This window comes from Thalassophryne amazonica, chromosome 22 (assembly GCF_902500255.1).
Source record: "Thalassophryne amazonica chromosome 22, fThaAma1.1, whole genome shotgun sequence".
In the NCBI taxonomy this organism is placed as follows: Eukaryota; Metazoa; Chordata; class Actinopteri; order Batrachoidiformes; family Batrachoididae; genus Thalassophryne; species Thalassophryne amazonica.
In genome coordinates this window covers 6,480,534-6,493,530 of record NC_047124.1, presented here as the reverse complement: position 1 = coordinate 6,493,530, position 12,997 = coordinate 6,480,534, and the positions used below count along the sequence as shown (strand labels likewise).

Genomic DNA, 12,997 nt, shown 5'->3' with positions numbered 1-12,997 from the left:
AATCTTGGCAACATCCAACTTGTTTTCCAACTTATTGTGTGGAAACTGGAACAGTTTTCCCTCAGGTGTGACGTCAATCCCAGTTGCGATTTACGACTTCCGAGATAAGTAGAATGCAGCATAAGAGCTCGATGCAGGATCGAGTTTACTGAGTGGTTTGTTAACAGTTGGACATATGCTGTGGGAGCGCCTTACGCTTCAGCGCTCTGATTGGGTCAGCAGAGACCCAGTAATCCATCTGTTGAGTGGGAGCTCAACTGACCCTCATATATATGTTTAAATTAAAAACATTATTCTTTCCACTTCCAACTCAACCAGGCCTGAGCGTGGCACAGGCCAAAGGGTGAAAAGGAACCCCCCCCCCCCCCCACCTCAAAAAAAAAAGTCTGCTGTCTGTTTCATGGCTGTTGTATGTTCTGACAGTATGGAAACTTACAGCATCAGCAAAGCTTATAATGTTTTCCAGTATCTAGGAGTGTGTGTCTACATTGTTTTTTTAATTAAATGAGGTGTGTACAGTGTTGAAAGCTCGCACCCTCACAGCCACATTTCTGTCCAATCTGATAATTTTTTTTCTCTGTACACAATACATTTTTTGATCAGTGATTCCAGACCAATGTGTTACTGATGAAAATCCAATTAAGATTAACCACACAACACCTCTCGCCTAATAGAACCCGACCCAGGTCGGCACCGCCCTGCAGGTCTTTTATAACCTCGGCAGTCTGAGGGAGACCATCAGTACCGTGGTGGCAGGTTATCGGACCAGCATCCAGGAGGACATCAGCAGTGCTCTGGATATTAAGGGCCTGACACAGCCGGTCAGTTCCAGAGGTTAGTGCATGCTCACACACACACACGCAGAAATCCACTCACACTCACCACCAAAGAATGAACTGATTGCAGTTTTTGTTTGTCTGTTTATTGTGAATTTACTCTTATGCAACTTTGAACTTTGGTTCATCAAAAGAGAATCAGTGATCTTTTATTTTTTATTGAGTTTCCAGTCAGTCAGTTATTATGAATTGATGCGTTATTTATGTGTGCACGTCTGACAACCTGAGAGCAGACAAAACCTAACAATCCCACTGTGATCTCCGGCGACCCCCTACAGGGGTCTGATAGCCCAGATTGGCAACCAGGGCTCCTGTGCACAGTGTTGTTCAATGTTGATCAGTCCTGTGGCCCAAACTATAGTCCACTTTTTGGTTTTGTCCTCTGCAGGTGCACCGGGCCGGGCGGTTCTGCCCACTCCCGGGAACACGGCTGCTTGCCGTGCAGCTCTGTGGACCAACCTGGAAAAACTGATGGACCAGATCTGTGCGGCCTGCAGACAGGTACAGTGGAGTGCTGAATAAGTCATTAAAACCTGAAAACACTCACTAAATTAGACATGACTTCTGATTTTTTTTTTTTTGCAGGTGCAACATCTGCAGAAGGTTCTGGAGAAAAAGAGAGACCCTGTCACCCACATATGCTTCATTGATGACATCACCAAGGTGGGTGGGGCTTCACCTCCCTGATTTCTGGAATGAATCAATATTACTTTAAACAAAAATAATTTTACCCTCATTCTGTAAGTCAGTATGAAGAAGTCATGTTCTAAATTAGAGGAAATGTGTTTGTACTCTTTGGCCACTTGGTTATAAGAGCATACTCATTAAACATGTTATGTGGCTCCACCCCTTTTCCTAGAGCTGTTCAAATGAAATGGTTGTATTTCCTGATGCTCATTAATCACATTTGAAGAAATTGTTGAACAGTTTTGCAGTTTTTGTCTGAAATGAGTGATTGACAGCTGGGCTTTTTGGGGTTTTTTGTACTGAGCTGCTGGAGCTCATCAGTCGTAGTATTTGTAGTATCTGTTGTAATCATAGCGCTCATTACCATCGTCTCACTCAGAAACACACTGGTACAAATCAGACTGGGAGACTGTTGCTATGGAAACACCGGTCTCAGCAGTTACCCAGAGATGGAGGTGTGAGTTGGAGACCTAATGACATGTAGAAGTGTTCCATTACTTATTCTGCTGACAAACCTACAGCCGTCTTAAAGAAGGCTCAGAGTTTGTCTGTGGACCAATCACAGAGGAGCTGGACTTTAATGGACACGATCAGAAGCTTCTGCACACTTTGATTATATGAAGTCCTGCATATGAGCTCAGAGTGCAGCAGAGCATAAACATCCTCCGAAGGTTTCTGCGCTCCCCCAGGTGACCGCGCGTTCACATGGGCGCCCCGAGGCTGTGCACGGCGCACCATTTGTGTGTGCATAGTAATCTCTGAGAGAGTGCGTGTGTTTGTCCTGAATCACGTGCACACTGAACTGTAAACCAATCCACCACCAACTCATTCTGAATATACGTACTCGACTCTTTTATCCCATTCTGTCATTTTGACTGAAAATATTTTGAAACTATATTTGGTTTGTTGTTTTTACCTCCAAAGATTTTGTGTTCATTCTGGAACTCGTCATCATGTTTCCACCTAATTTAGCAGATTTTTTTGCAAAGTAACATAAATGTGTCACTTTTTTCAGTTATTGGCAAGAATAAAATCAGTACACTTTACAAATAGCTAAATTCCTTTGAAAAAAAAAAATACAGAAACCCTTTCCCTTGTTTCAGCCATTTTCACAAACAGTAAAATGTTCAAAATAATGATAAAATTGTTCACACTGCAGTGATTGATCGTGAGGTGTGTTAGAATAGAAGGGAGCAGGAATGGAATAAATCCTAAGCATTAATTTTGAATGGGGTTTGATGCTTTTAGGGTCCTGGTGCTTCCCTTCCTATCTTACTGTATGGTTGTCAAACTTGGAATTTAAAACAGTGACTTAAGGTGATGACTGGATGTCCTTTGATACCAGATCTCTTTGGAAGATCCTTAGGTCCTGCTGGAATGGTTACTTGGGTGAGACTCAGATGAGGAGGGTAACTGCTGATATTGTGAGGGAACATGTGCATGAACCAGCACACAGGTCCCTCAGTGTTGAGGACCCCAGTTGCTGGAGGAGGTCAAGGGGACGCCCATGTTTGACCTGACTGCAGATGGTCATTTTAGCGATGTGAGAATGGACTGCCTGGGTGGTTGCTATCAAGGACTCATGGCGGTTCCGTGGTGTTGTGAATGGGGCAAAGCGCAGCACCAGCGCATATTCCTGGTGTCTCAGACCGAACAGTCCCCCTAAAAATCAGTCCCCCCGATAAGGCGGTTCACGGATTACCACCTCATTTCTGCTTCAAACTGCACTCCAGTCATCATCTATCTCAGCGACAGATAACTGAACCTTTTGTACAACAATCATTTCCACATAAATTCAGCATTATTTCGTCATAAAAGGCGGCGGAAGCGATCAGAGCACCATGGCTAAACGAGCTGATGCGTTCACTGTGCGTCTGACATTTTAATGCATCACGGAATTTCACCTTGTTTCTGCTTAAAACAGCCTCGTTTCAGCTTAGCACTAACTTTAGAATGATTTAAGAGATTTTACCTTTATCATCTGATGGTTAATAATCCCATTAATCCATTTGGTCACTTTGGGTAAAGAGACTCCATCTCAGACTTGCTGTGGTCCGAAACCACGCATGCACAGATGCAAAAGGCGGACCGATTTTTTGGGACGGACCCTTCGGTCTGCAACACCGGACTTGACTTGTTTGATGTCATAAAACAATAAAAACATTGACATCATAAATGTATATATTTTTTTAATTGCATGTTTCAAATTAGTGCACAAATAGAGTTGATGTGAGTTTTTATCGAGGACAGCTGGACCGTCAGTGTGTGTTTTATATGCAACAGGACGGACACCCTGATATTCTGCACAGCTTCTGGACCAATGTAACTGACACGCTCACTGAAGAGTTTCATCAAGCAACTGAAGGTAGGATTGGGCCTTTGTCTTCTTATCCGCTACAGATACCAGTTTAAAGTAACGGTTTCTGCTTATGAGTGCTTGTACAGTTGGTAGCTGCTTCTCTGCTGCTGGGAACAAACTGGTGGGTGTGGCTCAGTGAGTCATCATCAGATTCTAAAGTTAACAACAAGGCGAAGTGCAGGAGGGTGGAAGTTACTGAGCGCCCTTTGAAGAGGTGGGTTCAGAGAAACGAGACCAGAACAGGAGAGGTGGATTTTCACAGCACTGAAACTCTTATTCAGCTCATTGCGCAGTGAAGATATTCTGGATCCAGTCTGAAGCCGTAGTCCTAAACCTCTTAATGTGTGCATAACCTGAACTGTGTGCAACATAATGAAACATCAAACTGTAACAGAAAAACAAAATTCTATATCCATAAGTTAAAATTAAACATAAAGACAGCAGCTACAGTTAAAATGAGATAAAACATAATGATAAAGAAAATAAATTTTAAATCTTTGATGTCAGTGGACTTTTTGAAGTTGACAGATGAGCTCGACACAGCCCCCCCCCCCCCCCACACACACACACATTATGTAACCTCAGGGCACGAAGGAACATAAGGTTTCCTTGTGTTTGTGGAAATCGAACCTCCAACACTAATCGTGCTGCAGAGGTCACCTGTCCAACCCGAACCCGAGTGTAAAACATCTGCACGTCACGTTCACTGCGGGACGCTCTTTGATGTGCTTCACTTTTTGCGTTACTCCGTTATCCAGCATTTTGTTGAATCGTAACATTTTTCACCAGATAACCTCTGTTCATGTTGTTGGACTGATTAAGGATCACTAAAACCTGACCAGGTTATTGAGTTGTCTTTGTTCTCTTTCTCTGCTCCTCTTCTTTCTCTGCAGCTTCTTCCTTCCTGAAACAGGCGTTTGAAGGAGAATATCCCAAACTGCTGCGTTTGTATAATGAACTGTGGCGTCGCCTACAGCAGTACAGTGCCAGCCTACAGGGGGCGCTAACAAATAGTGGAGAAGCCAGTCTGGACGTCGGTACCACAGAGACGGAGTCCCGAGACCTGTTTACACAAAGTAGACAGGACTACAAGTGAGCATCATTCTATCAGTGAGGAATAATTAAGCCACTGACGGACCACAAAAATAGACACGGCTCAGTGATTAATGCACGTTCGTTAAGGAGATGAGCTTGTCTCACGGCCCCACCCACGTGGCATATGACCCAGTTTGTTTGCACTTGAAGCACAGTAAACAATTATTTCTTCACTCAAGTGAGGAGCTGAGAGCTGTGATGTCACTGCCGTCAGGCCCTGAAGATATGATAATTATGCCGCCGACGTCTGGAACGATCTGATTCAGGCAGCGTTCAGAGCATTAATTTACATATTAATTACAGCTCATTAAATGAACGTGTGAACATCTTAAATCGGAACGTGCCTAAAAGATTTGCACACATGGATGTACATAAACGTCATGTAGAAACACCGCTGTGTATGCTGTTGTCTGTTGCATTATTTGTGATTTGTGTGTGTGTGTGTGTGTGTGTGTGTGTGTGTGTGTGTGTGTGTGTGTGTGTGTGTGTGTGTGTGTGTGTGTGTGTGTGTGTGTGTTTCAGCCCCGAGGACGCCCTTAAAGGCTCACTGCGGCCGTACGAGTCCGCCTATCTGTCCAAGTCGCTGTCTCGTCTCTTTGATCCCATCAACCTTGTGTTTCCTGTGGGAGGCCGCAACCCGCCGTCCAATGATGAGCTGGACTCCATCATCAAGACCATCAGCAGGCAACTCCTTCCTTGTGTCCCTTCAAATGTGAAGCGTGTTTGCAGTAATTAATACTAATGATTAACACTTGAGGCCATGTGTCGAAATCGTTTTTTTTTTTTTTTTTTTCCTCAGTTTCTCTGAATGAGAACGAAGTGTACTGTATTTTCCAGAGTGTAAGTTGCACTGGAGTATAAGTCGCACCTGTCAAAAAATGCCTCTTTATCTGTTATGAGCTCTTTAATTTGGAATGTTTGTGTCCTGTTGTCGTGTATTTGTTATTACTGCCATTAATTATTTTATTGTTGGAGTTTATTTTGTAGTGCTTTGATTCTTGGGAAAGTTCTATATAAATAGCCATTATAATTGCTCTTATTAATAGCAAACGTGAATTTTCGGGATACAAGTTGCACCGGAGTACAAGTTATAGCTCCTCTCGGAATTTGTTTTGATGTCAACAATAAACAACTAGCTTATAATGTATGGCTTGTAAAGCACTCACCCTCAGCAGGAACCAAGCATCTGTCGAATCTGCTGTGACAGATGAGTTCTTTTTTGTCTCTATTGTGTGAAATTCTGAGTGACAAATCAGCAAAAATAAAACCTCTCCTCCCATTTTCTTGAAATGGTGCTGCAGTGACATTGCAGTGCCTTAAAAGTCCTTTGAGAAGCTGCACAAAATGAGTAAACAAATAAAAATTTAAAAAGCTTTGCTCTGAATAAATACTGTATTTTCTGGAGTATACAGTAGTGTTCAGAATAATATAATAATAATAATTTTTTTTACTAATAGCCCAATTTCATAGCCTTAAGAGTGTGCATATCATGAATGCTTGGTCTTGTTGGATTTGTGAGAATCTACTGAATCTACTGGTACCTTGTTTCCCATGTAACAATAAGAAATATACTCAAAACCTGGATTAATCTTTTTAGTCACATAGCACTACTATTATTCTGAACACTACTGTAAGTCACTGGGTCCCCCAAACTAGTAAAAAAAAAGAAAAAAAGCTGCGACTCAGAATTTAGCACAAAAAAGAGACAAAAAAGAACTCATTTGTCACAGCATTTTGGATAGACGCTTGGTTCCTGCTGAGGGTGAGTGCTTTACAAGCCATACATTATATGTTAGTTGTTTATTGTTGTCATCGAAACAAATTCCGAGAGGAGCACTTTTTTTTTACCATCCAGTGTAAATGCTGAAACCGCTGGGATGAAGCATTAGTGGGCGCTCACAGCGCTTTTCTGCCAGGGGGAAACAAACAAATAAATAAAACAAAATGATAATCATATAGTTAGCAGGTGTGGGAACGGGCCTGATGATTGACTGATGATACCGACACACATGCACTGTTTGTAAAAGGACATTTCTTTGTTTACAGTGAGCTGAATGTGGCATCAGTGGATCCAAACCTCTCACTGGCTGTAGCGAAGAATGCGGCCAAGACTGTCCAACTGTTCTGTGTGAAATCTGAGCAGCTGGTGTGTGTTTGTGTGTGTTTTTGTAATTGTTAAATTAATCATTAACTTTTAACTAATGTTTTTGGGGTGTCTGTAGCTGTGTATGCAGGCTGACGCCAGTCAGGTGATCGGTCCGTTAACAGACGGCCAGAAGAAGAACGTGGCCGTGGTCAACTCACTGTACCGTCTGCAGCAGGCCGTCGCAAAGGTAGGACATCTGACAACCAGAAAGCTCATATTTCTTCAGTGACAATTGTCTAAGTCGTTGTTAGCCATCCGTTGCTGTTGTTTGTATGGTCACCACACTGAGTCTGGTCTGCTTGATGTTTCTTCCTGTAATCAGCAAACGGCTGAGGCGGTTTTGCTCAGGGGCTGGGTAGGGTTAGACATGACTCGTGTGAAGCACCTTGAGGTGACTTATGTTGTGATTTGGCCCTCTGTAAATAAATTGAATTATTCCTCCAAATACTTTATCTTGATACTACATGTAACACTGCCACCCAGTGGCTGTATCATGTCCATACAGCTATAAGACCATCGCTGATCATTAGTCTCTGTTTGAAATGATCCTGATCACATGATTGATCTGTATCACAAATGTTGGCTTTGGATTCATGTCACAAAATTTAACATTTCACTCAGTTCGTAGACGTTTGTGTTCAGTTTGAGGAAAGAGGAATGTTTACGGTTCATCTCATGAACAGAAAAAAAAAACCCTGAGACTTTTAAAGTATTATGTTTAATTATTTATAACTGAAGACTGAAACCTTAAAGAAATGAACAAATATCAACATTAGTCCAACATGATAATTAGTTTGTTTGGGGTTTTTTCCAGTCAGTTAAATCAGAGATGTGTAACTGAGTATAATGCTGTTGTTGACCTCTGACCTGTTTTTGTTAGATAATTTCAGGATTGGGTTCGTGCCCTCCAGCTGCTGGACATGTGCTTTCTTCTTCTTTGGAAGTAAGAAAACAAAACATTTTCACTGCTGCTGATTTTTCTAATTGTTTAAACTGTTGCTATGACATTTATTCTGATGAGATTCTGATTCTGGTATGAGTTTAAATACTTGAGATCAGCTGTCCAAAATAATGGAGAGTGTGGTAGGGAGGTGAAGAAGAGAGTGCAGGCAGGGTGGAGAAAGGTGGCAGGAGTGATTTATAACAGAAGACTATCTGCAAGAGTGAAGGGAAAAGTTTACAAGACAGTAGTGAGACCAGCTATGTTGGACGGCTTAGAGACGGTGGCACTAACAAAAAGACAGGAGGCAGAGCTGAAGATGGTGCAATTCTCTTTGGGAATGATGACGATTGACAGGATTAGGAATCAACATATCAGAGGGACAGGTGAGATGGTTTGGACATGTGCAGAGGAGAAACCCAGGGTATATAGGGAGAAGGATGCTGAGGATGGAGCCACCAGTTAGGAAGAGAAGACGGAGGACAAAGAGGAGGTTTATGGATGTGCTGAGGGAGGGCATGCAGGTGGTTGGTGAGACAGGAAGACGCAGAGGACAGGGTGAGATGGAGACGATTGAGCTGCTGTGGCGCCCCCTATTGGGAGCAGCCAAAAGAAGATTCTGATGAGAATGTGGAAACTGAAACTCTGCTGTAACTGGGCTGTTTTGATCTGGTCGGGTTGAGTAGAACCACCCTGAGCTCTGAAAGACACCCGCTCAGTCCCACCGACAGACAGTCTAACAGACAGACAGAAGGTCGCATCAACAACTCTGAAGGACTTCCAGGGTTCTGTGGCTGTGACTAGAGAGACTTTTGTCTATTGCTCAGTCACAGCTTCATGGTGGAGTGGACCACAGAAAGACTTTATCATCAACTCAAACTGATCAAATCTAGGCTCGTCACCCAGGTTTCTCAGCATGAGTCCTCTGGCAATTGGCAAGTTATTCTTCTGCACCATGAAGCTTTGAATAAAGGTGATGTACATGTGATCTCAGCCGCATGTTCAAGCCCAGCTTGGTCACAATGGTTTTTGTGTTCAGGAGCTGCAGGTTCTGATGAGCGGCGCTCTGCAGCCCCTCCTGCAGTCCGTCAGCGACTCCATCGAGGCCATCATCATCACCATGCACCAGGAAGACTTCTCAGGGTCAGTTAATTCAAGATCACCTCATTTTAAGTGAAACAAAGAATTCACTGCCTTTGTTCTTTAATCGGGTGTGTAAATATCAGCAGGATCCGGGTCCATTAAGCTGACCGGAATTTTTAAACATTAAATGTTGAAGAAAGCACAGGACATTCTTGTATTTGAGGATGTTCGGACTGATTTTTGCACCGTGGTTGTGTGGCAGGCCACTGTCCAGCCCCGATAACCCCGACGTCCCTTGTTCCCTCTACATGAAGGAGCTGCAGGGCTTCATCTCCAGAGCCATGGCCGAGTACTTTCTTCACTTCCGGTGTGTGGACTTCATCTACGAGCAGACCGAGACCATCGCGCACAGAGCCATCGAGCTCTTCATACGCCACGCCAGCCTGCTCCGTCCCCTGGGAGAGGGGGGAAAGATGAGGCTGGCAGCTGACTTTGCACAGGTAACGATGCTCCTGTAGGGGTCGCTGTTGTGATGTTTGGTAGTCTGATGTCGCTGTCGTTTCTATCAGATGGAGATGTCGGTGGCTCCTCTGTGCAGGAGGGTGTCAGATTTGGGCAAACCGTACAGAATGCTGCGTTCCTTCAGGTGAGTATTTTATCGACAGCTTTCTGAAATCAGCTGTCACTAAGTCCACACCAGGTGAAGATTGGAAGAATTAAGAAATGCTCAAATATTCGAGATTAGAACCTTCCATTTTAATGTGGCAGTGAAACAGAATCTGTGCTGCTTTCAGGAACCTTTAAACCATCCTAATTTCACTGAAAAGGTCACAAGTCTTTGTGTCACAGGCCGCTGCTGTTTCAGACGAGCGAGCTGATTGGCTGCAGTCCAGCCGTGGGTGATCTGATCCCATACAGCACTGTGCTCCACTTCCTGTTCACCAGAGCTCCACCTGAGCTCAGGTCACCTCACCAGGTAACATACAGCCTCAGCGACTTACTGTGTAAATTGACGGCTGAAGTCTAACCGGCTTGTGACCCACAGAGAGCCGAGTGGTCCATCAGCCGGTACTCACAGTGGCTGGACGAGCACCCGTCTGAGAGAGACCGGCTCAGCTTAATCAGGTACCCCCCCCCCCCCCCAAAAAAAACAAACAAACAAAAAAAGCAATCCAGACCTGAAACTGTTGACACCAGGTGATGCGTTCAGGTGCAGCAGTAGTGAACGTCAGGTTTTTTTTTTTTTTCTTCAAGCGTTAACTCATCGTGTGTTTTCTCGACTATCCTCTAAGGGGTGCCCTGGAGGCCTACGTCCAATCAGTGAGGGCTCGTGAAGGGAAGGAGTTTGCCCCAGTCTATCCCATCATGCTCCAGCTGTTACAGAGAGCCACCAACGGATGAGCGCAGAATATCCAAGTCTGACGAGGGCATTGGCTTTAATCCCTCCTTTGGTGTCATTGTGACATCATCCCTAGCATTAGCAATGACATCACAGTTTATTTCTAATAAATGATTGAATGTTTGAAATGACTGGCAGGAAAAATTGATCAGAAATTCTTTTTTTTATTGTTAGCAGAGTGATGACATGACAGGTCAGAAGTCAAGCAAACCATTTCCACTGGTTGGGCGGAGCATCTTCTATCAGCGGTTCCCATGGTTTCCACTCCATCATCTTCCTGGATAGATACAGTTCCTGTTCGGCCTGCAGTGGTCACACACAGCGGTCACATGAGCTTAGCAATGCTGCGTTCAAGACAATAAACATTACCAGCACTTGTAGGAAGAATTAGGTGGCCACTTTATTAGGTACACCCACAAACACATTTTAACATCACCATGTAATTGTAGTACTTCAGCGTTACATAAAGTACTTTTATCACATCATCAACTCCAACCACTGCTGTGACATCACAGGAACAGAACTTAAAGTATTTTAAAGGGGAATCGTTGACACGGTGTTTAACATACTCAGTTTAATCTGAAAATGATCCAAAGAATCCATCAACATTTCATTTGTGTAAAAACCACCCAACTGGTTGGACATGATCCGTATCCCCCCTTCAAGAGTGGTCTATGTCCATCAACGCAAAGTCACAACATGACAGTCTAACTTTAGCCAGCCAATACTGATCTTTTTACACTGATTGAAGGTTTGTTTGTTTCACAGCATCTCCATTATGTGTTCAGGAGGGAAACCAATAATTAAAATATCCATAAGCCTCAAAATGAGCTCTTCTGCAAGTTTTTCCCCTCACTTACCTGCTAAATTATGCGAAGAATGAGCCAACATCCATGTTTCACAATAAAAGTATTTTTAACATGACATGTTGTGTGAAATGCATCAGAACAGGAAGTTTGAGGTCTTTCAGAATGAATGTAAATGATTAATAATAAAGGCTTATTTTAAGACTTATTTTGGCATGATTGTTGATGGGACGTCCTGGCAAAGATGACACACTGTTGAGACGCCAATAAAGACTGTGTACCTGGACAATGACTTCTTCAATCTGTCCACAATTTATCTTCTTCTCCAGTTTCTCCACGTCAGGCTCCTGCAGAGCAACAGAACTCTTTATTAAATCAGAACCTCAGCAGCACCAGCATCTGTAGGTTGGTTCTGTACCGTATGGACCAGGTTGAGCCGCTCATTCATCAGCTGTTCTGTGTACTTCCTGTAGGCAGCGTCCTGTGGCATGGTCTGCAGTGTTGCCAGAATCTTTCCATATAGAATCCTCAGACGCTGAGACAGAAAATTAATCAGAATCTGGAGGGTGGAATAAAGCTGACTTCAGGAGGCAGCTTACCTCGTGTGGATTGTGGGCGACCGCCAAGCCGACCAGGCCAGTCGTCTGGAAGAAAACACAAAGTCACTTCTGTTGTCTTAGAATTATAAGCCTCATGCACTCTAACCTGGAACCTTAGAGTGTGCAAAAACCCTTCATAAACAAGATCCCACATGACAATTCTGGTCAGGTCCATATTTAGTGGCTCTAATCGAAGCCACACCACTTCGGTCCAAACCGAGGCACATACGTGCAAAGTGCCGTGAGTCCATCCCCAGTTTAACACGATAATTCAAAGGCAGCAGAGGTCAACTCAAATTTACAAAATCAACAGATTAAAATCTGATTAACGTTGATGCACCAGAATAATAAAACAAAGCTGGTCTGATGTACTCTTACAGAAAAGGACCAGAACCATATCAAAATTCACTTCTGGAAGTGTGCAAATCTGATGCATGATTCTGTACTTTCTTGCATATTAAACAGGTTTATGGGTTAAATTCACTATGATCACATATACAATGTGACTATAACTATTTTAATGGTCTTTTTTTTATAGATATTTAATATTTTTCTTCTTGGAAGGTCGTCATTTTATTTTGCTGCAGCAATACCAAATATATATATTATCTGATTAATCAAACTTTACGAAATTTGAATTACTTTATCTCATATCTTTGAATGATAATAGCCATTTATTTAGGACAGCATAATTATGTGCAGCTGAATGTCATAAATTACCAAACAGCTAAACAATTTTAACCGGCCGAGTTATAAAATGATGGTTTTTGTTGTTTTAAACTGATGATGAATTCATTCTACTCAAATAATTAACAACAGGAGCTGAATTTTAACACATATTTCTGGTTTTAAAGCTTCTTTGTTATCGTAACAAGTTGAATTTCAAACATTTATTTCAGGGTTCGCACGTTATAAAGTCAGAACCGTGACCTCAGAAAGCTAACCATAAATTTTGAAGTATTTTAACAAAAAATTTGACCTTCGATGGTTTTTACCTTCTTTAGCAGCCCAGCCATTCTTCTTCTACGTTCCGGAGGCTGCTTCTTC

General features: G+C 42.9%; 2 protein-coding genes across 2 annotated transcripts in view; one reads left to right on the top strand and one right to left on the bottom strand.

The window, feature by feature from the left end:
* The window catches only part of cog5 (component of oligomeric golgi complex 5), a 26,295-nt gene extending 15,448 nt beyond the window's left edge, over positions 1–10,847 (top strand). Inside the window, exons 8-22 of the mRNA XM_034163895.1 lie at positions 675–834; positions 1,225–1,337; positions 1,422–1,499; positions 3,807–3,888; positions 4,776–4,974; positions 5,500–5,661; positions 7,024–7,123; positions 7,200–7,310; positions 8,004–8,066; positions 9,103–9,206; positions 9,409–9,646; positions 9,716–9,792; positions 9,996–10,122; positions 10,192–10,271; positions 10,439–10,847. Coding sequence (XP_034019786.1) covers positions 675–834; positions 1,225–1,337; positions 1,422–1,499; positions 3,807–3,888; positions 4,776–4,974; positions 5,500–5,661; positions 7,024–7,123; positions 7,200–7,310; positions 8,004–8,066; positions 9,103–9,206; positions 9,409–9,646; positions 9,716–9,792; positions 9,996–10,122; positions 10,192–10,271; positions 10,439–10,547 — 1,803 coding nt within the window. The 3' untranslated portion in view covers positions 10,548–10,847. The remainder of the gene's footprint in view (positions 1–674; positions 835–1,224; positions 1,338–1,421; positions 1,500–3,806; positions 3,889–4,775; positions 4,975–5,499; positions 5,662–7,023; positions 7,124–7,199; positions 7,311–8,003; positions 8,067–9,102; positions 9,207–9,408; positions 9,647–9,715; positions 9,793–9,995; positions 10,123–10,191; positions 10,272–10,438) is intronic.
* Positions 10,690–12,997, bottom strand: ndufa5 (NADH:ubiquinone oxidoreductase subunit A5). The gene is made up of 5 exons (XM_034163899.1): positions 12,946–12,997; positions 11,951–11,995; positions 11,770–11,886; positions 11,633–11,698; positions 10,690–10,848 (listed from the first exon to the last, which is right to left on the bottom strand). Exons 1-5 carry the CDS (start codon positions 12,964–12,966, stop codon positions 10,747–10,749), a joined length of 351 nt encoding a protein of 116 aa, XP_034019790.1. The 5' UTR covers positions 12,967–12,997; the 3' UTR covers positions 10,690–10,746.